This window comes from Protopterus annectens, chromosome 4.part0, assembly GCF_019279795.1.
Source record: "Protopterus annectens isolate FY-2018-M chromosome 4.part0, PAN1.0, whole genome shotgun sequence".
Taxonomy (NCBI): domain Eukaryota; kingdom Metazoa; phylum Chordata; order Ceratodontiformes; family Protopteridae; genus Protopterus; species Protopterus annectens.
Genome location: NC_056733.1, coordinates 167,777,912 through 167,804,991, shown reverse-complemented (window position 1 = coordinate 167,804,991; position 27,080 = coordinate 167,777,912). Strand labels below are relative to the sequence as shown.

Genomic DNA, 27,080 nt, shown 5'->3' with positions numbered 1-27,080 from the left:
TCGTCCAGGTATGGGTATATTTGAATATTTCTTTGCCTGCAAAATGCATTGACTGGCGCTAGGCACTTTGTGAATACCCTGGGTGCAGTAGATAAGCCAAAGGGAAGTGCAGAGAACTGAAGCCTGCTTTGAAATATAGGTATTTTCCTTAAAATCCATTGTTGCCAACCAGGCATCTTTGCCTATCATGGGAAGCAACTGGTGAAGAGTTAGCATCTTGAATTTTGAAATCACCAAAAGGTGTTTAGGATAGGACGCCATGAGTTGTCTTTTCTGGGTACCAGGAAAAGTCTTGAGTAGAAACCTTGTCCCTTTTCCTGTTCCAGTACAGTCTGAATAGCCTTTAATCTTAAGAGAGAGAGTACTTGCTTTTAAGTCTCTGCCCACTGATTTGGGGGTAGATCTGGCCAACCGTTTTGGGTTGGTAACATTTGGAAGTGAAATCTGTATCCTTAGGAAACTATGTTTAAAACCCATTTGTCCTGGTTAATGAGTTCCCAGTTTTTTGCTTGCAGAGCAATCTTTCCCCCTAAAGGAGCAGTCAGTTGAGAAGTACTTGGAAGTTTTAAAGTTAAGTAATTGAGACAGCTTACTATAGGGGGAATCTTACTACTCCCTGATTTGGAAGTGGGAATCCCCCACTGCTTAGTCGTGTGCGTACCCTGGGACCTAAGCCTGGGTGTTCTGCTGGTTCTGGGTTTGAACTGAGAAGGCCTGGAAGAGGCAGGAAAGGACCAATTTTTTGAGGGCCAATGCCTACTAAATCTAGGAGGCTGTACTTGTAAGAAATCTTTAACAGTTTGCATAGATTTAGCTTTTTCCTCCATCTTTTTAAGAATTTCTTCTGCTCTGTCGCCAAACAGGCAGTCCTGATTTAAGGGAGCATCTAGCAATTTAGTTTAAACATGATCTGGCAAAGATTGCTCCTTAAGCCAAGCATGCCTTCTACGTACAGCCCCGGTGACAACAGCCCTGCAAGATGCCTCTAGTGAATCAAAACCACATTGCAAAGTATGTTTTTCAACCTGTTCAGCAGAATGCATTAAATCTTGTAAATTCTTATTTTCAGCACAATTGGGAATCAACATAATTTTCTGTTTAAGCAATCCAGTAATATGCTGCTGATACTTTAACATATGAAACTTGCAATTTAAGGCCCTGATGGCCAAGGTTGTAGAGGTGTATACCTTCTTACCCCATCTATCCAGTGCTCTATCAGAGGGGGTAGGATTTTTGGCAGTAGTAGCCTTAATGCCCTTGGGTCCATGTGAAATGGTCTCAGGATCCGCAGTAGGATTTTTAAAAATGAACTTGTGAGAATCAGGAACCATGTAATATCTACCTGGTTTTCTGAGAGCAGGAGGTAAAGAGTCAGGGGCAAAGCTAGATTCCGAAAAGGCATCGTCAACAATGTCCAGCACAGGAGGGATAGCTAAAGGCCTGTGTTGAGGCAGGAGTAAGAAATCTCTAAGCCTCTTTTTAGAATCAGAGTAATCCTGGCTTTCCCAGCGAAAATGCTCCATAAGGGTATGCAAGGTTTCACCAAAAGAAAAATCCTTTGGGGGAGAAGCAGGGGGGAATAGAGTCCTCTGCATCAGAATCCTCATAGGTAGATAAGGGTAAATCCTGGTCAACATAGGAGACAGAAATTTCAGAATCCTGGTCAGAAGTATCATAAGCAAATTCAGTCCTAGGTCTCTTAGAGGGGGAAGGTTGGCTTCCCCTGATTAAAGTAATAAGGTCTTCAGCCATTCTTATCATTTGTTTTTTAGGCATAGAGGCCTGACCATGCAGTCTGGGTGTCGGTTCCCTAGGCATGGTTTGAGTTTTAGGCCTTGAAGAAGAAGATGGCATTGGTTTATTATGCAAGTCAGTAGGTTTGAATACACCCTCAGAAGCTGGTGCCTGCACAGCGGCTCTGGACCCATCCAAGGTAGAGACATCCGCAGCTTCCACAGTTGAAGCATCTCGTGGCATACCGGACTTTGAATGGGTCTCAGTAGAGGCCTGCGAATCTGAAGTAGCTGGTATCAGGGGCTGCGAAAGCGCCTCATTGCGTACAGGTGAATTGGCGACTAGCTAAAGAGAAGCGTCGTCATCAGCTTTGGACCTAGGCAGCCTGTCTCTCTCTTTATCTTTGTGTTTTTTCAGAATGTCGGTAGTCGGGTGGCTTACCGAAGACATATCTGGATAATTGAACCGAGTACCAAAATATTTAGAAGCGAAAATATACCGACGACGAATAGTTTGTGATTTAAATAAGGCACAAAACCGACAGGGAGGTACGTCGTGGTCAGGGCCTAGGCAAGGAATACAGTACAAATGAAAATCTTTATGAGCTATTTCCACAAGAAATACAATTATTGACTTTTACTGACATCAGATTAAAGGAAGAAAAAAGTTTCCCCAACAGGGTACTTAGCTTTAGTTGAAGACTTCGGTTCTGAAACTCGAAAAAAAAACTTTCAGGAGTCGGCCGAACGGCACTTGCAAACTACTTCTGCTTCGGGCACCGCACGGCAAGAAAGACTGATGTAATGGTGTTGGCTGCATGCTTTATACCCCTGACTACCTGACATCATGGAAGATGAGACAGCAACCGACGCAGGACCCAAGACTTTGATAATCAGGCCGACTGAGGGCTACTGCAAGCAGATAACCCAAATGTGATGACTGCAACAGTGAAACATGAAGAACATCTTGGTATAGCTTGTTTTCAGGGTTGCTTACCTGGACTTTAGATTCATTGACTGCTCTAACACTTCTGTTTATCTCCGGAAGTTCAGAAACATTGTGGCTAAACTAATTTTGGGAATATTTCCTGCCATCACATGCCTTTCATATCCTGTGTGGATGGATCTTAAGCATATGCTGATAGACCCATTGCTGATGCTAGTGGTATGCATCCTACACTTACAAATTCTGGGGCATAAACTAACCATACCTCTCAACTTCTTGGCACAAAAAATCTGAACAAAACTTAAAATAATGGGGGGAGAAAGGCCCCAAAATAGGGACAGATTTAAAATGTTGCTATTATAAACTTACAAGATCGTTAGAATAACAGGATTTGTGTTAGTAAGCATTTTATAAAGGATATGAAGTTTGAAACTCTAATGTATGTCATTATTTAGTGACATCAGTCCCCCAGTAATTTGCCAGATAACCACAAATTTTATGAGGAGCAGACCAAAAATATGACGCAAAAACCTGAACATTCTGCAAGAATCTGGACAGTTGAGAGGTATGAAACTAACAGATGTTCTCAGATTTAATGAACTTATGTCACTGAATGTCAGGTGTGGGTGCATGCAATGGAGAGGACATAAAAATCCCTGTGGCTGTGAGTATAGCAATGTACTGGTACCTCAATCAACTGTCAGACAGTAGGAGAAAGTATCAGATTAGGGCCGGGAGGTCAGCAGTAACAATAAGTCCTGAATCTCAGTCCACCAAGATTCACTCATTTCTATTACTTCCAATATTCTTCACACAAAACACAGGTCTGCTTTTCCATTAACTCAGAATTTTCATTTGCACGTACCCTACAATTCTCTCAACAGCAATTCTCCATTTTTCCCAGCACAGCAGTACAGCGAGACCATCTGTTAGTCTCTTGGGTCCTACTTCAGCCTTTCAAAGTTAACTTTTCTTGAGTTCTCTTCAGCTTCTAGGCTGAATATTTTTCTCTTCAGCACCAACCTTGGTGCCTGGACTTACTGTAATGGCTTTTTTCCTTTTACCTTGTGTATGGGTGGGGCAGCTAGACAAACTTCAGGCAGGGTTAGAGAATTAACCCCTTTATAACTAAATCAAATCTCACATTGCCTTTTAAAGCATATCCATATCAATGTCTATAATAGCTATATAGTGATCTAAAACTTGTAAGGTTCTGATACATGAAATATCATGTATTGGAGGTTAGGGATTACTTTATTGATGACTGGTGAAATCACTTGTAATAAATTAAAAGTTGCTTAATCCTGTAGTACAAGATTCCTCATGTGGCTCATAAACCTGCCCCCACATATTCATTTGTTTAACTTTTCTGTGTGTTTAAGGTTACAGCAGCATTTTTTGTTGATTTAAATGGGTTGCATTAATTGCCTAAGCTACTACTGAACAGGTCTTTAGGAAGCATTTGCCTAGGTGTTTATGAATGGAGAGTGTCATGAGTGGATTTCTACCCTAGTTCTGAGATACATTTTCACCTGTTTAGTTTGTCAGTTAATTTTTTGATGTACTTTAATATTGTATTGAGAGTTCTATTAGGATTTGTTAGTTTTATAGGTTCATAAGTTCATAGGTGTTTACTAGGCTAATGACCACAAGGCCCTTTTTAAGCCTAGCCATGTATCCCAATTTACAGTTTAATTAGGTTATTAATCAGTTAATCTTAGTTTAAATTGTTAAAAATAGACATTTTCTGATTGTATAGTTGTGGTCAGTGTTTCATTTTATATTCTATTTAAGTATTTTCACTTTAAAATAAGAAATTTTATTCTAGGAATACAGGAATAGATTTAGGTGGGCAGTGTTGTTTTGGGAGGTGTGTGTGTGCGTGTGTGTGTGTGTGTGTGTGTGTGTGTGTGTGTGTGTGTGTGTATGTGTGTGTGTGTGCGTGCATGTGTGTCTGTGTGTGCACGCGCATGTGTGCGTGTGTGTGTGTGTGTGTGTGTGTGTGTGTGTGTGTGTGTGCACGCGAGTGTATATGTTTTTGTGTGTATGTATGTATATTTGTGTATTTTAGGTGTGCAGTATGTGGAGTTATTTTTTCTAAACTAAAGTGAATGAAAAACGCGGTCTGTGGTTTACATGTTTTTTTACTTTGTTTGAGAGGTTGTTTTTTATCATCTAGGGTGTTGCCTAAGTAAAGCTACTTGCTGCTAATCATGCAGTTAACTTGGAACTAAACCCTCAGACTACAAGAAGAAACTCATTAGATGCTCATAACCTTATTCAGCTGTGATAACCTTCCAAGAGTGCATGCACTTATGCATGGTTTTGTTGACTAGATAGTCTTAATAGACTCAGGAGATGCATCTCCTTTGTCAAGATAGCCTCAGAGGTGTAGATAGGTTAAATGACTTGCTTATGTAACCCAATACACAGGTAAAACTGATGAGACTCGGAGCTAAATTTATAGCTTTATAACCCTCTGCATTAACCACTTCACTATAGCACTTTCATTATGCTTTGTTGATTTTAGCTGACTAGTACCAATTAAAGCTGCTGCATTATATAGTCTATCAAATAGTCACATATTTTCTTTTATTTATAGGAAGCAATTGACATTCTGGGATTTTCTCTGCAAGAAAAGGATGATATTTATTGTCTGACAGGTGCTGTGATGCATTATGGGAACATGAAGTTTAAGCAGAAACAGCGGGAAGAGCAGGCTGAACCAGATGGCTCTGAAGGTAAACAGCTCTAAAACAGGTCATCATAAATCATACTGTTTAAGTATGTAAATTGCAAAGTTTCTTCCCTACTAATCTATCTTTGGCAAAAAGATACTGTTTTAACTCATTTATGCAAGAATAATGTTACTGAGTAAGATTAAACAAAAATATCTTGAAGCCAAACAGTTCCAAATGGATGGAGTTGATACAAAACTTTAGAACTTGTAAAAATGTAAATGTTTCTATTAGTTGATAAAAGGTTAATATTTTTAAGACAAATGGCCCAATATTCCCTTTAATGATACATTATACTGCATGATTGCACAACAATAACAAAAAACAAACAATTAAACAAACTTTGAAATCTTGTTAGAGACTTTTTTGAATGCTCTACTTTCCAGTGTAAGGGAATTTTAGATCTAATTTTTCCAGAGAAAGGCATTATGGGTGACATTTTGAATCACTTTTGGCACATGGAAGAAACAATTTACTACCACAAGCAACTCTGATTAGAATGCAAGAAATATTACATTTCAGCTGCTGTAAATGTTTTAATCCACAAAATATTGCTTCTTTTCCAAGAGCCACTCTACATTACTGTCACATTTGTCCTGCAGTCTCACATCTGCAATATAGAGGGAAGTAGTTTTCATTGTCTGGGACATGGACCTGCCTCTGACAACTGTTTTTTTTTTTTTTTTTCGTATGTGAAGGGATCATATTGCTTGAGGAAGACATCCTTGTGTAGAAGCCCAAAACTGCTTCCAAGTTGTCTTTCTTGCCAAAATATATATAATTCACGGTTCCATCCATTTCCTTGACCTTGTATACAAACTATCTCAAAAGCTAAAGAAAAAAAGAGAGAAACGATACATTGTACTGTGAAACAATACACGCATTTTTGTCATTGTTAACAGTTTTGATGGCCAGATGATTACACATTTTATTCATATTTTTTTCATAGCCCCTACTATAAATTTGATCTGGGGCACTCTTCCCAGTCTAGTGTCATCAGCTTATTCTACCTAATTCAGAGAGAACATTTGAGAAGGCCAACCCACTTAGTTTCTTAACCTTAAATTATCTTCTGTTCCTCCTTTCTTCCTTTCCACTTTACTAAAAACAAAACAAAACAAAAAAAAAAAACATTTTGCTAGAATCTACCATTGCTAGAATCCCCTTGTGTTCTGACAAAGTGTGCTTCTCAAACAATCTGGAAATATAGAGCTGATAGTATATTTTTTGGAACTTTTTAACTGTTCAAAGTTCTACACTGTCTTAATTTTTACTTGACTGAATTATTTATATATGTCCTGGCATTGTTTTTTGATACTCTAAGTGCTTCCATCTTGATTTTCTTCCCAATTTACTGCTTTTTGCACTTGTTTTTAGTGATTTGTCAATTAAATTCCATTTATTTAAACTGTATTTGCTTTAATATTGCTACACACTCAAGTGTGCTAGCTTGCACTGCATTTGAATTGTTTTTCATGCTGTTTTAGCTGCTTTTCTGTAAACAAAAAATAAAAAAGTTCTAAGCTTGTTTCCTGCCTTTCCTGTAACTAGTCTAGTCCAGTTAAAAATTTGCTGTATCCAGGACTGTTTGTAAGCTTCTGAGCCACCCCAAGCCTTTCTGTGTTGGAGGGAAGCCTTCTAGCTTATCAGTGGGAGTGGTGAGCACTAGGTAGCCTATCTACCACAAGACGAGTGGTTTCTGGCCTAGAAATTGTAGTTTATTGGCCGTTTGGGCAGTTTTTCCATCTTTTTTAACTTTCTGGTTTAAAAGCCTGTGTTTGTGCCTGTTTCCTACCTTTCCTGTAATTAGTCTAGTCCTGATACAGATTTGCTGTGTCTAGGATTGTTTGTAAGCTTCTGAGCCCCCCAAGCCTTTCTGTATTGGAGGGAATCCTTCTAGCTTATCAGTGGGAATGGTAAGCACTAGGTAGCCAATCTACCACAAGAGGAGTGGTTTCTGGCCCAGAAATTGCAGTTTATTGGCCATTTGGGCAGTTTTTCCATCCCTTTCAACTTTCTGGTTTAAAAGACAGCATTTGCATGGGTTTGCACTTGTTTAAGCTCCGTGCAGCGGTGCTGAGCTGAGGTTAACTATTACTGGTGCCAGAAAGTCTACTCTTCAGTTTTTCCCTTAGATCTTGCTAGTTCTTTCTCTCTTACACTTCAAATAGCCTAATTGCTTTGCACTTAAACAGGTTTTTGTAGCTATTATTGTAGCACACCTAAGTGCCATCAGCACTAGTCATTCTTCACAGACATAGCTCCAGTACTTAGTAGTTATGACCACCCCACCTGGCATGATTAAAGGGCAGTTCCATGTGCTTTCTCCTATAAACCTGGTGCACTTAGGCATTCTGAGGCAGTGTAGCAACTGCCTCATGTATGTACACAGACAACCCTCTCCTCTTACCTCCCAACACTCAGACTTGTGAGAGATGCACTTATATCACCAAATTGGAAGCTTTGCACTCTCCAGCCAAGATTGGACTAGCTGGTCAAGAGGAGAAGGTCACCACCTGCACCACACCACATGGAACACTTAGCCCTCCAGAACACCCACTATCACAGCTCTCACATAAAAACACAAACCACACAACCACCTTTGTGGAGGCTCTCAATAGAAATTTAACCAAACAGCAGAGACCTCCAAGACAGAAATGCACTTCACCACCACATCACAGCACAAACCACAGGACACATAGCTCTCCCTCACTGTGTGCCCCTCAACCTAAGCTCCTAAGGCTAAACACCTTGCCAGATGCACTAATCATAAGTGACTCAATAGTGAGGCACACAGATGTCCCACTCACTAGGTTGAATAAGGAGAAGGTAACAGTCAGCTGTCTATCAGGTGCCAGAATCTGACACATAACACATGCACTCAGGTCACTCCACAACAAGTACAAGTATGACACTGTCATTGTCCATGTGAGTGTGAATGACCTGAGATGCACCTCCCTGGACTACATGAAAAGAGACATGGTGGAGCCCAGGCAGGTATGACACTAGCCCTGAGCAGTATCCTACCATCACCCAGAATGATACCTCAGTACGAACAAAAAATGATTGACTTCAACAATTGGCTAAGTTTCTGGTGTCATTCTAAGGAGATCCAGTATCTGTCTGCTTGGGATGACATGACTGACAGACCTCCTAGTACCAACCTATGAACCTCAATGCTTTGCCAGAGATGGCCTGCATCTGTCACCCCTGGGTTTCCATGTACTGGCTAAGGCTCTTCCCACCCCTATAGTGCCTTTTTTAGGTGGTGTTCCAAAGACCAAATTACCACCATAACAGCTATAAATAAATGCAATCTCAGGGTCATGCTGCCCAATGCTAGAAGTCTAAATCTCAAGATGCACTCACTCGAAGCACTCCTCAAAATAGAGAAGATTGACATTTGTGCTGTAATGGAGACCTCGTTTAAAGTGGCAGAAAGCACCCCTGTGCTACCAGGCTATAACGCATTCCACATCTTTTGGCCCAGAAACATGGACTGAAGTTCCAAAGGCATTGGTGTCTCCATATTCATAAAGGATATGCACACCTCCAGACTACTAGCCCAACATAATGCATCTGAGATACTTCAGATACAACTAACATTGGGTAAGACAGCGATCCAGGACATAGCCTGCTATAGGTCCTCAACCATGTCCCTAAATCTCAATTCATGTTCCTAAGCACCCTGGAATCTATCAAGGTCAAAGCCAACACTCTCTTACTAGGAGACTTCAACTACCCCTCCATCAACTGGGAAAACTACTCAAGCACCAATATACTGGCCCAATGCTTCCTGGAATTCATCAGTTCCAGTGCCCTGGACCAGCTCATTCTGACCCCCACTAGAGGAAGCAACATTCTTGACCTGGTTATTACTATCATGGGTGACCGTTGCTCTACACCAATAGTCAGTCCCGACCATAAACTAATCACAATGGAAATCCACATTCCACCCACACCAACCACAAAGGTCACCACCTTGAAAAACTTCACCAAAGCTGACTTTGGACTTCTATAAACAGAGGTGGCTAACTTCACGGCACCCATGCCAATGGAAAATAGCTGTATGACTGCTGAATCATACACCAATGCACTGTACAAACATGTACATAAATCCATGGAACTAGCCATACCCAATAGAACCAAGACGCTCTCCTATAAAAAGTAAGCCAATCTGGTGGTCCCCAGCCATTAATAAACTCTACAACAGAAGGAAGAAACTGTTACAGAAGAAGGTGAAGTCCCAAGACTGGAAAAACTCTTTTATTAGCCTCAACAAAAAAATGAGATCCCTCATCAAATCCTCTAAACCAGCTATGAAGGCAGAATTGCGGCATACACTAAAATCAATCACAAAGCCTTATATAGCTATATTAAGAATCTCCATGGCAATACCCAGATTTGCTCTGAGTTACTGCATAATGGTACCTCCTATACTGAGTTAACATATATTGCCAACATACTGGCCGGCAGATTCAGTGACAACTTTACCCCTCCCCCCAAGGACCAATCACAATACCAGAAGAATGCCAGGCATCCAGCATTACTGCAGCACAGATTAAAGCTGCATTGCCCAAGGCCAAGAATACAGCTTCTGTGGGACCCAATAATATCCTTGGCTGTGTTCTACATGAACTACAAAGTGAACTGGCACCACATCTGTGTGCCCTGTTCAGTCACAGCCTCACCTCAGGCTTTGTCCCTACTGAATGGCACACTGCTACAGTCATCCCTCTCCATAAAGAGGGAGTGAATACAGACCCTGGGAATTATCTCCTGATTAGCCTGATGAGTCTGATATGTAAAGCTGTGGAATGCGTCATCATGGAACTGACTAACAAAGATATAGGAAATAACAAACTCTAGACCCCACAAAATTTGGCTTTGTGAAAGGGAGATCATGACTGCTCAGCCTGGTTGACTTCTCTGAGTCATTCACCAGGGCTGTGGATGAAGGTAAGGCAGTGCATACAGCCTACCTCGATCTGGCCAAGGCCTTTGATACCATTCCTCACTCAGGAATTATTGATAAACTCACCAAACTAGGCATCAACCCCTATATCACTAGGTGGGTTGCAAATTGGCTCACAGATAGAACACGCAGTGTGAAAGTAGCAGACTCCAAGTCAGACTGCCAACCAGTCATGAGTATAGTCCCACAGGGATCGGTCCTGGGTCCTCTCCTGTTCAGCATCTACTTCTCAGAGGTCCCGGCCAACATAAAGGGACTCTGGCTGACCAAGTTTGCAGATGACTGCAAACTGTGAGCCATTATTAACTCCCCAAGTGATGCAAACATCCTACAGAAAGGCCTCACTGAGACCAATGACTGGTGTTGAAACCATTGCCTTAAGCTTAATGCCAAAAAATGCATCATCATCCCCTTTGGTAAAAACTCAGTTCCCGCTAATTACCACATCAATGGGACCCCACTGAACACTGAAGGTGTTATAAGAGATCTCAGGACGTAGGTTGACAGCAACCTCTCCTTCGACCACCATATTGCCACTGTGGTCAGAAAGTCCTTCTATGTGGCACATCTCATTACCAAGAGTTTTGCATCCAGGAAGAAAGAAGTCATCATCTATCTCTGCTCTTCCCTCATTAGACCAATCCTTGAGTATAATGCCCCATTTGGCATGTATCTCACTAGACACCTGCAACAGCTGGAGAGGCCACAGAAGTACCTCACGAAGAGGATCCTAGGTGTTAAACAGATGTTCTACACAGACAGACTCAAAAGACTCCAGCTATTCTCTGTCTCATGTTGCCTACTTAGAGGCGATCTCTGCTTGACTTACAAAGCCATGTCTGACCCAGCTCTGTTAGAAATGCTACATCTAAAGAAATCCCAGTCCCTCCACACCACATGCTCCAGAGACCTCAACCTCATTACCACAATCAACAGAACAAGCTGGAGGGACAGCTTCCTCACCCAGGGACTGCCCATGCTCTGGAACAGACTTCTGATACATGTCAAGCAGAGCACCTTGCTGTCCCTCTTCAAGAGAAATCTTGATGAGTGGATGGGCAATAGAAAGTTCACCCCAGGGATCACTCCAGGAACTCTACTTTATAGAGGCACTGGGAACTAACTTCGGGCAGCATGATGCCAGGGCATTTTTATGGGCTAGGCTTGTAAATGCTCCAGGGCCATTAGCCTAGTACACACCTATGAACCTATGAACATATATTTGTAGGTAAACATGTTCAATTTATCAGTTACTACACATCATACATGTTAAGTTGTGTTGGGAACATGCCTCCTTTTATAACATTCAGGGGAATATGTTGCTTTAATGTGGTCAAGTATGGAATTCCAAAATAATAACTCTTTTAAAGATCCAGTTTCAAATGGCCACTTTACCCATTCCTTGTAGTGTGAAGACACCATTAAACTAAAGGCTATATTTTTTCAGATTAAAGAAAACAAATAGAAATTCATGATGAATGACTGTTATGGCTCTCAATTGTCCAGATTTTTGCAGAATGTTCACAGTTTTGCCTCATATGTTTGGTCTGTTTCTCAAAGAAATTTAGTTTTCTGACAAACTGCTGGCAAATCATTCAGGACTGAAGTCAGAAAATAATGACAGACATTTGAGTTTTAGACTTCCTATCCTTTATATATTTCATGCTAATGCAAAACCTGTTATTCTATCAGCTTTCTAAGTTTTAAGAGTAATATTTAAAATGTGTCCCTATTTTTGGACCTTTGCCCCCCCCACACGCACATTTTTTATGTCTTTGCCCAGATTTCTTGCTCTAAGAGGTTGAGAGGTATGATGACTGTATATAATGAAATCAGTTTGAGTCCTCAATGAAGATGCCTCACAATGTATCCTTAAAAAATTGCCACTGTCCTCACCTGTAATAATGAACTAACCCTGACTCACTTTTAATACTTATGCTTTTAAAACATACATTGGGAGTGCATTATGCAGTTCTTAGTTCATAGGTTCATAGGTTCATAGGTTCATACTATGCTATCTGCCCTAGGGCATTTATAAGCCTAGCCAGAGTATGTTTGGCTTTCGCCACTCATTTTAAATTAATTTTGCTATGCCCTTTTTTGAGGTTAATATACTGTGCCTCTGTCTAACAGTGACACAGAAGTGATACCCGGGGTAAACCTACGATCTCCCATCCACTCATCAAGATTCCTCTTGAAGAGAGTCAATGAGGGACTCTGCCTAACCTGGACTGGGATTTTATTCCAGAGTGAAGGAAGCCTCTGGCTTATGAATCTGTCCCTCCAGCATGTCCTATTTATTTCAGTGCTGAGGTTCAAGTCTCTCAAGTGTGTAGCTCGATGGGATTTGGATTTTTTGAGGTGCAGCATGTCCCTTAATTCCGGGTTGGACATGGCTTTATACGTCAGGCACAGGTCACCTCTGAGCAGGCGGTATGCCACTGAGTAGAGCTGGAGTTTCTTTAACCGGGCAGCATATGGCATCTGTTTGAGCCCTTTGATCCTCTTGGTGAGGTACTTTTGGGGTCTTTCCAGTTGCTGCAGGTGTTTGGTAAGGTACATCCCAAAAGGGGTATTGTACTCGATTATGGGCCTGATGAGGGATGAGTAAAGAGGCATGATGACCTCCCCTAATCTAGATGTGAATCCCTTCATGATTAGGTGGGCTGTATAAAATGTTTTTCTAACCACTTTGGCCACGTGGTTGTCAAATGAGAGATTGCTATCAACCTGGGTCCCCAGGTCCCTAATTACTTCTTCTGTATTTAATGGATTACCACCTATGTGGTAATTTGTGGGCACTTTGTTTTTGCCAAAGGGGATGACTATACACTTTTTGGCATTTAGCTTGAGGCCATGGCTCTGGCACCAGTTGTCTGTTTCTATGAGGCGCTTTTGGAGGATGCTTGTGTCGGCTGGAGAGTTGATTATGGTGCCCAGTTTGCAGTCATCTGTGAACTTGGTCAGCCACAGTCCTTCTGTGTTGGCCTGTACCTCCGAGAAATATATACCGAACAAGAGAGGTCCCAGGACTGAGCCTTGTGGGACGCCACTTGTAACTGGTTTGGAGTCTGACATGGCTCCAGCAATTCTAACCATGTGGGTTCTTTCCTTGAGCCAGTTTGAAACCCATCTAGTGACATATGGGTTTATATTTAAGCTGGTGAGCTTATCTATAATGCCTGAGTGGGGTTTTGTATCGAAGGCTTTTGCGAGGTCCAGGTAGGCTGTGTGGACCACCTTCCCTTCGTCAATGGCCTTGGTGACTGTTTCAAAGAAGTCGACCAGGTTTAAGAGGCAGGATCTGCCCTTAAAAAAGCCGAACTGGGTAGGATCCAGTGTCTGTAGGTCCCCAATATCTTTATTTATGAGGTCCATGATGATCCTTTCCATAGCTTTGCAGACCAAGCTAGTCAGGCTTATGGGGCGATAGTTTCCAGGGTCCGTTGAGGCACCACCTTTGTGGAGAGGGACCACTGTTGCTGTACGCCACTATTTGGGTACATATCCTGTAGTAAGGCTGAGATTGAACAGTAGTTTTATGTTTGGGTTTAGCTCTTCTTGGAGTTCATGTAGGATGCAGCCCGGGACACCGTCTGGTCCCATTGATGCTGTGTTTTTTGCTTTGGAGAGGGTGGCTCTTACCTGAGCATCTGAGATGTCAGGGGGGCAGCACTCTTCTGGGATAGATATTTGCCCTTTTGGTCTGGGGGGGGGGTTTGCGCTGAACCTGTCAGCTAGGATGTTGGCAATGTCTGTGGGTTTGGTGTATTTTTTGTCATTTTGGACTAATTCTGAGCATATCTGGGAATTCCCACCCAGGTTCCTAACATAACTAAAGAAAGCCTTGTGATTATCCTTAGTGTCCTGTGCAATTTTTCTCTCGAAGCTGGCCTTAGATGATTTTATGAGTGCCCTTAGTTTTTTTCTAATACTGATCAGAGATGCCTTCCCTTTTTGGGATTTTGCTCTATCATGTAGTAGCTTCCTCCTTCTATTGTATAGTTTGTTTATGGCTGGGGTCCACCAGACAGGACGTCTGCCTTTGGAGGATTGGGTCTTGGTTTTATTTGGGATTGCATGATCCATGCATTCCTGAAGGTGTTCATAGAATGCATTTATAAAGGATTCTGCGGTCTGGGCTGTATTTTCCACAGGCCCGGGGGCTTTGAAGGATTCCACCTCAGTTTTGAGAAGTGTGAAATTTGCTTTAGAGAAGTTTTTCACTGTGGTTTTCTGGGCGGGGGTGGGGTCAGAATGTGAATATCCAGTGAGATCAGTTTATGGTCTGATCTTACCAGTGAGGGATACACTTCTGGTCTGGAGCATAGAGTCCCCATGTTGGTGATGATCAGGTCCAGTATGTTTTCCCCTCTTGTGGGAGTGGTAACAAGTTGTTCCATAGCATTTGAGTTTATAAATTCTAGGAACCTTTGGGCTAGGGTGTTGGAGCTAGGGTAATGCTCCCAGTATATGTTTGGGTAGTTGAAGTCGCCCAATATAATGGTGTTTGGAGAGACCTTCATATTTTCCAGTGTTCTCAGGAAGGCCGAGTGGGGTTCCTGGGTTTGGGAGGGTGGTCTGTAGCAAGCTATAAACTGGAAGGCAGTTTTACCCACTGTTAGTTGCACATGGATAGTCTCTGATGCTTCGTACTTTGCCACTAATCTGGAGGTGTGGGTATCTTTGATGAATATCGATACTCCCCCTCCTTTTGTGGTTCGGTCCAAGTTTTGGAGCCGAAAAGCATGGTATGAGGTATAACCTGGTAGTGCTGGGGTGCTCTCGGGAGCCCTGAACCAGGTTTCTGTTACTGCACAGATATCGATGTTCTCCATGCTAAGGAGAGTTTCGAGTGCGTGCATCTTGAGGTTTAGACTTCTGGTGTTGAGTAGCATTACTCTTAGTTTCTTATCCCTTGTGATACCTATGGAGGTGGGTTTGTCTTTTGAGCCTTGCCTAAAAAAGACACTATGGGGGTAGCTAGAGCCTTTGCCAATATCTGAAAGCCCATGGGTGACAGGTGCAAGCCGTCCCTAGCGAAGCATCATGGCTTGTCGAGCATATCATCCCAGGCTGACAGGCATTGGATCCCCTTTGAATGACACCAGTGCTTAAGCCAATTGTTGAAATTGATCATCTTGTCTTCATATTGTGGCATCATTCTTGGTGAGGGTAAGATGCTACTCAAGGTCAGGGTCATACCGGCCTTGGCTACATGCTCAGAGAACTCCTCTATGTCTCTTTTCATGTAGTCCAGGGAGGTACATCTCAGGTCATTCACACCAGCATGGACAATGACTGAGTCATATTTGTACTTGCCTTGGAGTGACCTGAGTGCTTGTGTTATGTGGCGGATCCTAGCGCCTGACAGGCTGCTCACCGTGACCTTCTCCTTGTTCAGCCTGGTGAGCGGGATGTCAGTGTGCCTGACGATAGAGTCACCTATTACAAGTGTATCAGGTGTGTTGTTTAACCTTAAAGGCTGTGACTGTTTGGCACACTGGCTTTGTGAGATATTTGTTGCACGTGTTTTGTTTTGGGGTAGCGGTTGCTTGGGTGTCTGCTTTGGAGGTCTCTGCTGCTTAGGCAGATCTTTATTTAGAGTCTCCGAGTATGTTTTTGTGTGATTATGTGTTTGGTTTGCTGTCGTGGTAGGTCTATGTGAGACTGGAATTGTAGTGAGTGTGGTTTCCTTCTCCTCCTGACTGGTTATGCCAGTACTGAGTTGAGAGAGCTTAGCCTCCAGTTTGGCTATATGGTTGCATCTCTCACATGTGTTGGAATTTGTTGGGAGGAGGAGAGGGTTGTCTGTGTACATGAGGCAGTTGTAACATTGCCTCAAGATTCCCAGATTCACCAGCTGGACCGTTCTTCCTGTAATGTATGTAATACCTGAGAAAGAAGAAATAGACTTCACACCCTAAGAATCTGTATGCTGCTTATGAATTGTAGCACTGACATGTAGCACATTAAAGAAAATAAATTCATAGCAATTCTGAATATAGATATATAGAAACAGTCTTAATAAATCCCCTCCCAGCACTTCTTTCTTCATGGTCTCTCTAACTGGTATGTAAAAGAAATATCAAAATAGCCATGTGACCTGTCAGATGTGCTTCATTACAAATTTTAAACCTGCTGACTTTGTGGGTGACCTCAGCAGACTGGGTTGGTTCATAATATATAGATAAGCTTGATATGTTACTCGGAGTGCCTGAGGCAACCTGCAAGTTTAGCATGACGCTGCTTACACCTTCTGCTTTCCATTTACCACATTAACCATGTTGTTGTATAGTAAGGATATAGACTGTTGTTTCCTTTCACTGCTGTACTGTTGTCCATCTAAAGCCCTCAGTGTGGAACACACTATATTATCATGTATAGCAGTGTGACTCCTCACACTACATTATCGTGTATAGCAGTGTGACTCCTCACACTACATTATCGTTTATAGCAGTGTGACTCCTCACACTACATTATCGTGTATAGCAGTGTGACTCCTCACACTACATTATCGTGTGTAGCAGTGTGACTCCTCACACTACATTATTGTGTGTAGCAGTGTGACTCCTCACACTACATTATCGTGTATAGCAGTGTGACTCCTCACACTACATTATCGTGTGTAGCAATGTGACTCCTCACACTACATTATCGTTTATAGCAGTGTGACTCCTCACACTACATTATCATGTATAGCAGTGTGACTCCTCACACTACATTATCGTGTGTAGCAGTGTGACTCCTCACACTACATTATTGTGTGTAGCAGTGTGACTCCTCACACTACATTATCGTGTATAGCAGTGTGACTCCTCACACTACATTATCGTGTGTAGCAATGTGACTCCTCACACTACATTATCGTGTGTAGCAGTGTGACTCCTCACACTACATTATCGTGTATAGCACTGTGACTCCATAAGGTACAGTTCTGTAGCTCCTCTGTACTGGGCACCAACCGTACTTATCAATGGACTGTCTCTTATGGGTGTAAACACAGAAATTAGTTTTAAACTGAAGTGATAATTCTTACAAGAAGGTAATAAAGGATAAGAAACAGGCAGCTGCAATGGTAGTAGTTGATTAACAAAGAGTGACTGAAAATACATTTCTTTTCTACATCTCTGACATTATGTAGTGTTATGTTATATTGCTGTCTTACTAGAATATCATTACATTTTGTGAAAGATGTGTTGTGTCCCATATTGTCAATGTAGCTTTGCAAAATGGAATCTAAATAAAACAGTTTACTAAGAATCCTCCCACTTTTTCAGAATATGAATTTCATTGTAAAATTTGCCAACTAAATATATGCATCATGCTGACGGTGGGGGTTGGGAGGCTGTACCCATATGGAAAAATAACACATGAATTGCTTATATTTGCTATAAGACAAACTACCTCCACATGCTACAATTCTCCTTGATGCCCCTTCCTCCTACATACGTTTCCATACAGGTTCTGAGATACTGACCAGTCCTAAATTGCTGCTTGTCACATGCGTGGTATGTGAAGCAGAATACGGATAAGATTTAATGTGGGATGTGAGTCATATGACAAGGGGAGGTTCAACACTTGTGACTGAAGGTTCAGTGAAAAAGCAGTATCTGTGCCTTGTGTCTCTTTTAGTTTGCTCGGCATTGTCTTGCATTGTCACATGACCTGAAATGAAGTGAAACATCCTGAAGATAACCAACTCTTTTTTGCATTTTATTCTCCCTGCCTTAAAGAGAAAATGGATTATTTACAAGCAGCAGAATTGTTCAGACATTTACTTAGGATTTTACACATTCTCCAGGGATACCTGTGCCAGAAGGTGCTTAATCCTCTCTCCTGCTATGTATCTTAAGTGAAATATGCAGAAAAGCACTATTAGTGTTCCACCTGCCTTCATGGATTTCCCCCCTATTCTTATCACCAAGTAAGTTTTATGGCTCCATTCAATGCAATTCTTTCTTTGTCTCACTCTGTTGTGAGGGTATCACAAGCTAATGGGACTGTTCAAACCACGCAAAGATGTTTCAGTCAAGCGTAGTCTAACCTTTGGCTGTCTCAGATTACTCTGGTATGTACCGTATGCTTGCATAAACCAGGTAATACTTATCTGTGTGTGACTGATTTTTGCCTAGCCATGATATAGGTATTGTTCCATGTTCCATACCTACTACACAGTAATCTGTCCTTATAGGCATTAATCTTATTTGTATACGTTTGTGGTTTTAATGACTAAACTCCTTGGATGCAGACTAGACTCTGGACACCTTAAGGAGGTCATTGTGCTCCCATGTCCTACCTGCTTTTGTCCATATGAATATTATCTCTGCCTCACGTAGACTGATTTAGTACCAAAACATTGTTGATTGGGTACCAATTTATGATGGAATGCTGGTACTAACTTGAATTTAGTCCTTTAGTATTGCATTATAGGCATGGAGAGAATAATGTTTTTAATCAGATTTTTTATATATCTACCGTATATATGTATCAGTATTCTTCCATATAGCTGCTTTGAAGGCCTTCACCATCAAGAAGAGTAAGAATGTGATAGAATGCATAGCTGCTAAATAATTTTGCTTATTGCAGGCTTGCTAAAGGTCCCCTCGATAAGAAACATCAGCACTGACTTTTTACATGACATTCCATCCGCTGTACTGGTTAAGACAATGAGCAGCCCAAAGACCCTTTTCATCCATGATCTGGGCCCAGTGGGCAAATACAAAGTTCAGACAAAAACATGTTCTTCAGTATTGTCATGTTATAAATAGTTCAAATACATATAAAGAAGAGATGGACAAAAGTATATACTGTCTGATAACCAGATACGTAATACATGTAGTTCAGATGAACAGGGATGAGGCACATACAAGCCAAATCATCATATGCAGAAAAAAAAATATTTCCAGTGATTTGAGTGGATAGGAGGTTTGCTATTCTCATAGCATTTATGGGTTGACAAAGTGGGACTTGACAAAATGAGATCCACAAGTCTCATGGAGATTCATTGGTAAGTACTAGGCTAGCTGCCTTTGCGGGCCATTTTAAGCAAAGCCAACTTCCCTTTTGGTGCTTGAATTAACATATCCCATTTAATGTTAGACTAGCCTTACCCATCCCATAGTCAAAAATTATATATTACCCCATTGAGAGTAACTAAGATTATACCATAGATAATTTAGGGGAACCCATGTGTGGGATAAAGTGCTTAGGAGCTGCCTCTGTCCATTTGTAGTACAGGGGGCAATCAAGGGATAAATTTTCTATTACCCATCCAGCGATTTACATTGACCAAGAACTGCCTGACCATCTGACTTGCACACATATATACACACACACACTGACATATACAGGGATCACCTGCATGATGTTAATAATTTGAATACTAGGGAATTAATGTATGAGCCACAAGTAAGAGTCATAAGTCTTTATCACCACACTATAACCAATGTTAATGATATCAATGTGCCATCTCCCTTATCTAATTTATTTTCGGGGGATTTTACTTTTTTAATGTTGTTTTTGTTTTGTTTATTATTGGAGTCTATTTTACTTCCTTTTCTTAGTTCTTGTCTATTCACATGAAAACTAGAGGGTATTAGTATAAAAATACTACTTGTGTAGATAATTGTAACCTAAACACCGTTTGTGCTCTCATTATCCTCCTTTCATGTTTTCCTTTAAGTTTGCCCACCTTTATTTGTTAAAAAAATGTTATTTTTATAACTTATTTTATTCAGTAATGAAGAAGCAGGTTAGACATAAACAAGAAACTAATAATTTTAGATATTTGAATGCTCGATGACTTGAAAAATATTTTTATATTCTTTCATGCTTTTTGCTTCCGCACCAGATGACCATCAGGCCTTCCTCTAATTGGACCTGAACCTGTTAATTGCTAGTGCTGCTGATGACACCCAGTTCCACTAGGGTGAGAGCCATCTGAGGGCGACTATTTAGGTAGCCATGATGGTTGCTTGTGTGCTGACCAGCATCCCAGCAATGAGAATGTTTAAACTTATTTCCTTAACCCCTTTACTTGGTGGAAGAATGTAAAGCCCATATCACCATGTAAGTCCTTAACACCTTGTCCTATGCAAGTGCATGCACCTGTATGCTTATTCATTGAAGGCTGCAAGCTCGGTGGATTGCCATATGTCCCCAAATTGCAAGCTCATATGTCCCCAAATTGCAAGCCCACCCCATTCCTCCATATGGCTGCTACAGCTTGTGACCTGCTCAACCCCCCCCAACCCCCTAAAATGGGCATGCCCATCCACCTTGCAAGCTCTGTCAAGCAGCTGAGCTGCTAACCATGGCAGAGATAAGATGATGATTATTATTTATCATAGTTATCGCGCAGGTATGATTTGGTCTACTCTGATGTGTTATGAGTGTGTGTGTGTGTGTGTGTGTGTGTGTGTGTGTGTGTGTGTGTGTGTGTGTGTGTGTGTGTGTGTGTGCGTGTGTGTGTGCGTGTGTGTGGTGTGTGTGTGTATGTGTGTGTGAGACTGCTCATTGCTTGTCTACTTATACAGTGTTTAATTTATATCTTTCTTTTCCAGAAATCTTACAACTATTTAATGATTGTAATAAAACCATCTTATGCTTGAATTCTCAGGACTTTGCTGTTTGTCTCATGCTTTGTCATGCATCTGAGTATACCTTAAACACAGAATACAGCACGGAGTGGTCGGGTGGATCCGAAAACATTGAGAACAGAATAACCCACCTGTTTACCTTCAATGAGCCTGGATTGAATAGTCCGTTAATTGTTTGTCAAATAGTTTTATTCAAATACATTCTTAAAAACCAAGATAAAAAACAGCTGAACACAGCACAGTAATGAATTCAGTAGGATGAAACCAGTCCAGGCTCATTGAAGGTAAACAGGTGGATTATTGTGTTAAACAGAGAATAACATATTGATTATTGTGTACTATGACATTTTATCATATGCTATAGGGCTGGGATATATAATCTCCTGAGAGGAGCCAAAGATTATTAGAAGCAGTCCACATCAAATTCACTCTCAAAAATGACCGTAACCAAGCACCACTGCATGTGTTAAGTTTCTGAAGTGATAGTCAGCAATTTTGTTTATGGTCAGTTTTGTCATTTATTGTCCTGCAGATTGATTAGTCTTGGTGCTTATCTTGTCATGGCTAAGATTTTTAGCTATAAGGACTGAATGTGTGCATGAAAGCCAATGACTTCTTGTAACAACCAGATGGGACACTTCGCACAAGTAGTGTAATTACTAGTTATGTTGTTTGAAGTACCTACTCATACCACAAGTCCAATAAGGCACACTTGAAAAACAAACAGTGAGTCATTAAAAGCACCTTTAGGTATTAAGGATGCAGTTAGGGTTTTAGTGTTTGGTGTTAGGGTTAAGGATAGTTTTTTTAATAGGGGTAGTGTTAGGGTTTGGGGTTTAAGGTTATTGTTATAAATTTAGGGTCAGGGTTAGGGTTTTACGGCTGTATTTTAGTTTTAGGGTTAGTGTTTTATGGTTAGAATTAGGGTCAGAGTTTTAGGGTTAAATTTCAACTTGGATTTTAGGTTTAAGATTAGAGTTACTGTTTTATTTTTAGGGTCAGAGTTTTAGGGTTAGGTTTAAGATTAGAATTAGTAGTTTAGGTCCAGGGTTGGATTTCAGGGGTAGGGTTAGTATTTTAGGGTTAGGGTTAAAGTTTTAGGTTTAAATTTAGGTTATGGTTAATGTTTTAGGTTTATGGTAAGGGTTGGGAGGACTTAGTTACTTAAATCATATTTTTAGTGGGAGCAAAATGCTGAAACAGAAAACTTTTTCATTTCAGACTAATTCCCATGACTGGGAGTAACCTATTTGTCCCATTCAGAAAGACAAACTATGCAAGCAAATTATGCCAAGCTGCTACAAGTAACCAGCGCTACCTGCAGTAGTCTGGGTACATATACATGGATAAAAAAAAAAGAGGAAGGAGGAGTGCTTTTCATATTTTCTAATTTTTACTAATAGTTTTGTGGTTCATAGGTGTGTACTAGGCTAATGACTACCAGGGAGGTCTTTCTAAACCTGATCATGCATTCCAAATCTCTGTCAAGTTCTGGTACCCTTGGATAAGTATAAGCAGGGGCTTGTGAGATTAAACATTTACAAGCATGGGCCTGGTAGATGAACCATTCACAGGCTGCCTGTGTCCATTAGAGATATAGTTGTCAAACCAGGAATGAATTTCCTGTTTGCCATTCAATTGTCCACATTACTCTTGAATTGGGTTAGGAAGGATCTCTGCTCTACAGGGATGGGGTGCCTGTTACAGAGATGGAGTAGTCTCTGGGATACATCCCTGTCTCTTCTGCAGGTCCTATTTATATCACAGGTAAGGTTTAAGTCTTTAGAATGGGTAATTCTGAAGCTGTTTGTTTTGTGGATATGCAGGAAGTCAATCAGGGTGGGGTCCAACAAAGCCTTATAGGCCAGGCATAGATCTCCCCTCAACAGCCTGTAGGAGACAGAATACAAGGATAGAGCTTTGAAGTGGTCTGCATAGGACATGTTACTAACATGTTACTATTCTTTTAGTGAGGAACCTTTGTGGATGTTACACTTGTTGGATGTGCCTGGTTAGGTACATACTAAAGGGGGTACTTTACTCTATGCAGTTGGATAAAAACTGTTCATGAATCCGGAAGTCCTGCCGCAAATACTCCATAATCTTCTACCAGATGCATGTTTAGTAAAGTTTCTTTGAACTTTGATTGAATCTTTGAATCTTTGATAGGTGTGATGAATGTTGAATGCAGTGGAACAATTACCTCCTTGGATCTAGATGCCATACCTTTGTCTATAAACTACACAACATAGAACAATTTCCTCACTACTGTAGACATGTGATGGTCAAATGCTAGATTACTGTCTAATGTGTCCCCAAGACCCTGACTACTGGGTCAACTCTTAGGAGTGTGTTGTCAATATGATAGTTACCAGGGTTGATGACTTCCTTAAGGATACTACTATGCATTTCAGGTCTGCAGTGCATTTATTGTGCAATGAGTTGCGTATGATAAAGTGACACTGTACAGTGGAGGAGACCCATTTCAAAGTGCAATCTGTATGCTTCAAAGTGTTCCGTTAACGCAACAGTGATCTCATGACCAGTGATTTAAACTTAAGTCGTGTAAAATATTAAAATTTCAAATGTCAGCTCACTGAAAAAATATTAGCATATATAGTTTGGATGCACAGTCAGTTTTGCATACATATTCTGAAATCATAAATTATAAAATTAATTCCTTAATGACTCATGGTTTTATACATGTACTAGCTCAGGCTAAATTGCTGTAGAATTGTTTGGTCTTACTATTCTAGCTCTATCCAACTAATTGCTATATTCAAACTTTCTTAAGTTTGTTATATTTAATTGATTTTTTTTTTTTTTTTACAAAGAACCTGTACTTCCTGTATCTCTCAGTTGTACAGCATATCTCTTAATTTGTCTTTTGAATTATGTATTGTCTGAAATATGTTATTGTTTATGCTGTAAAATTTCTGTAATTGTATTTGTACTCTCAAGATGCATGTGGAGCTTTTCTCCCTGAGCCTCCACTGAAAATGTTTGTTTTTTTTTTCACCCAGTTGGACTTTCCCAGTTACCAAATGTAAATAAATAAGTTTTTTCATAATATAAAGATTGATTCTAACTTACATTAAGCAGAGACCCTTTTCACTGCTAAAATGAACTTGTGATATCAATTTTAACAGTACAGTTTCCTTCTCTGACTGTAGTTGTGATCAAGAGATACCCGGTGAGGAAATGTTTAGAGCATTTCTTCACTAGTCTGCTATAGAGTAAATCCACACACATAAAAAGAAGGTGACTGTTAAAAATACATGCTGGTATTTATGTGCAAGATAACATATTTTGCAAGACCATTCTGACTCAAAGGACTTCCACTTAGAGTCTAGAATTGCCACTGTGCACTCTAGGCAATGACGTTTGGAATTACACATGCAACTGTAGTATTCTGTGGGGAAGGGCTATGTAAATAACCTTCCCATCACACTGCCAGTTACAGTACTTGCATAGTTTGGGATACATAGACAACCAGACTATGCAAATACAAGGCAGGGCAAGTATCCAAAGGCACTGAGTGTGCTTTTCATTTGTGGAAATCTTTGCAGGGTGAGCTGGAGCTGCTTCACCCTGCACAAATAGCTGATGGAGGTAATTCATGCTGTGTGGAAATAAGATTGCATGCAAGTGTGTGTGTGTGTGTGTGTGTGTGTGTGTGTGTGTGTGTGTGTGTGTGTGTGTGTGTGTGTGCATGCATCCAAGGATCAAAGTTAATACCTCTTAGTACATGTGCTACTGTGCAGTCGCCAGGTGCTCCATTGCATAGCTGTCCCAACTTCATGATGGGGGGTTATCTGTCCTGCAAATTCACATGTAATGAGATGTTGCCTTTTAGTGAATCTGAATGACTATGAATGGGTAAATAGAACTGCAGTGCAAATCTGTTCATCAGCCCAGGCCCAATCTGCACTGCAGTGCTACTGACAATGAATACTAACCCCTGTACAATGCTCAGAATGTGTACATCTCAAAGATATCTTAGTCATACCATTTCTACAACTTACTGTTGTACATACAGTGGTGAATAAGATCGAAACTGTTATATAAAATACTCCAATAATCTATCCGAAAGCATGGGAATGTGCTTTTAAGGATATATTTGATAATGCATGGAAACGCATATAGTTTGCACAGGAAAATAATTTCCTCAGTCTGCTTCCTAATATTTATTTATTTATTTGTTTAAGTTTGTTAACTTGGTAAAAGAACTGATCCAAAGACCCTTTTAATCATGGTCCAGGCATACATATCTGCCCATACTGTAAGTTTCTGCTTTTATCTTTCTTCTTTTCAGTTGCTGACAAAGCAGCATATTTGATGGGAATAAACTCTGCTGACATGCTTAAAGCTCTGTGCTCCCCAAGAGTGAAGGTCGGCCACGAATATGTTACAAAAGGCCAGACTGTGGAGCAGGTAACCACTTACTCCTATTATTAAAATTATGGTGTGATAAGAATGCCCAGACTTTTTCACTAATCATGTACACTGGGGCACAGCAGAGCGATATTTACATAACATTTATATCACTATTCATGTACACTGGGGCACAGCAGAGCAATATTTACATAACATTTATATCACTATTCATGTACACTGGGGTGCAGCAGAGTGACATTTACATAGGTTCATAGGTTGGTACTAGGCTATCGCCCCTAGGGCCTATACAAGCCTAGCCATAACAATTCCCTGGATATTTCTTCCCACAATATTTACTTCTCTGGACCCCTGTCTAGCAGGGTGACTGACATGATCCCCGAGGTGAATTTTCTATCTCCCATCCAATCATCAAGGTTCCTTTTGAAGAGGGCCAAGGAGGCGCTCTGCTTGACATGTATAGGCAGTGTATTCCAGAGTATGGGGAGTCTCTGGGTCAGGAACCTATCCCTCCAGCATGTTTTGGTCATTGTGATGACAAGGTTTAGATCCCTGGAGTGTGTGGGTCTGAGGGATTGGGATTTCTTTAAGTGGAGCATGTCCAACAGCTCAGGGTTTGACATGGCCTTGTATGTTAAGCAGAGATCGCCTCTGAGTAGACGATATACCACATAGTATAACTGGAGTTTTTTTAAACGGTCAGCATATGGCATCTGCTTTAGGCCTGTGAGTCGTTTAGTGAGGTATCATTTATATCACTATTCCTGTACACGGGGCACAGCAGGGCAATATTTACATGACATTTATATCACTATTTATGTACACGGGGGCACAGTAGAGTGATATTTACATGCCATTTATACCATTATTCATGTGCACTGTGGCACAGTAGAGCGATATGTACATGACATTTATATCATTATTCATGTATATTGGGGCACAGCAGAGTGATATTTACATGACATTTATATCATTATCCATGTGTACTGGGACACAGCAGAGCGATATTTACATGACATTCATATCATTATTCATGTGCACTGGGGCACAGTAGAGCAATATTTACATAACATTTATATCATTATTCATGTGCACTGTGGCACAGCAGAGTAATATTTACATGGCATTTATATCATTATTCATGTACACTGGGGCACAGCAAAGCAATATTTACATGACATTTATATCACTATTCAAGTACACGGGGGCACAGCAAAGCGATATTTACATGACATTTATATCACTATTCATGTGCACTGGGGCACAGCAGAGTGATGTTTACATGACATTTATATCATTATTCTTGTGCACTGGGGCACAGCAGAGCAATATTTACATGGCATTTATATCATTATTCATGTACACTGGGGCACAGCAAAGCAATATTTACATGACATTGATATCACTATTCAAGTACACGGGGGCACAGCAAAGCGATATTTACATGACATTTATATTATTATTCATGTGCACTGGGGCACAGCAGAGTGATGTTTACATGACATTTATATCATTATTCTTGTGCACTGGGACACAGCAGAGCAATATTTACATGACATTTATATCACTATTCAAGTACACGGGGGCACAGCAAAGCGATATTTACATGACATTTATATTATTATTCATGTGCACTGGGGCACAGCAGAGTGATGTTTACATGACATTTATATCATTATTCTTGTGCACTGG

The 27,080-nt window shown here is 40.7% G+C and overlaps 1 protein-coding gene across 3 annotated transcripts in view; it reads left to right on the top strand.

Annotated features, from left to right (window-relative positions):
* LOC122799227 (myosin heavy chain, skeletal muscle, adult-like) overlaps positions 1–27,080 on the top strand; it is a 446,467-nt gene that overhangs the window by 309,362 nt on the left and 110,025 nt on the right. For all 3 annotated transcript variants that reach the window (XM_044068147.1, XM_044068148.1, XM_044068149.1), the window contains 2 exons: positions 5,282–5,420; positions 25,309–25,427. In XM_044068147.1, the coding sequence (XP_043924082.1) occupies positions 5,282–5,420; positions 25,309–25,427 (258 nt within the window). The remainder of the gene's footprint in view (positions 1–5,281; positions 5,421–25,308; positions 25,428–27,080) is intronic.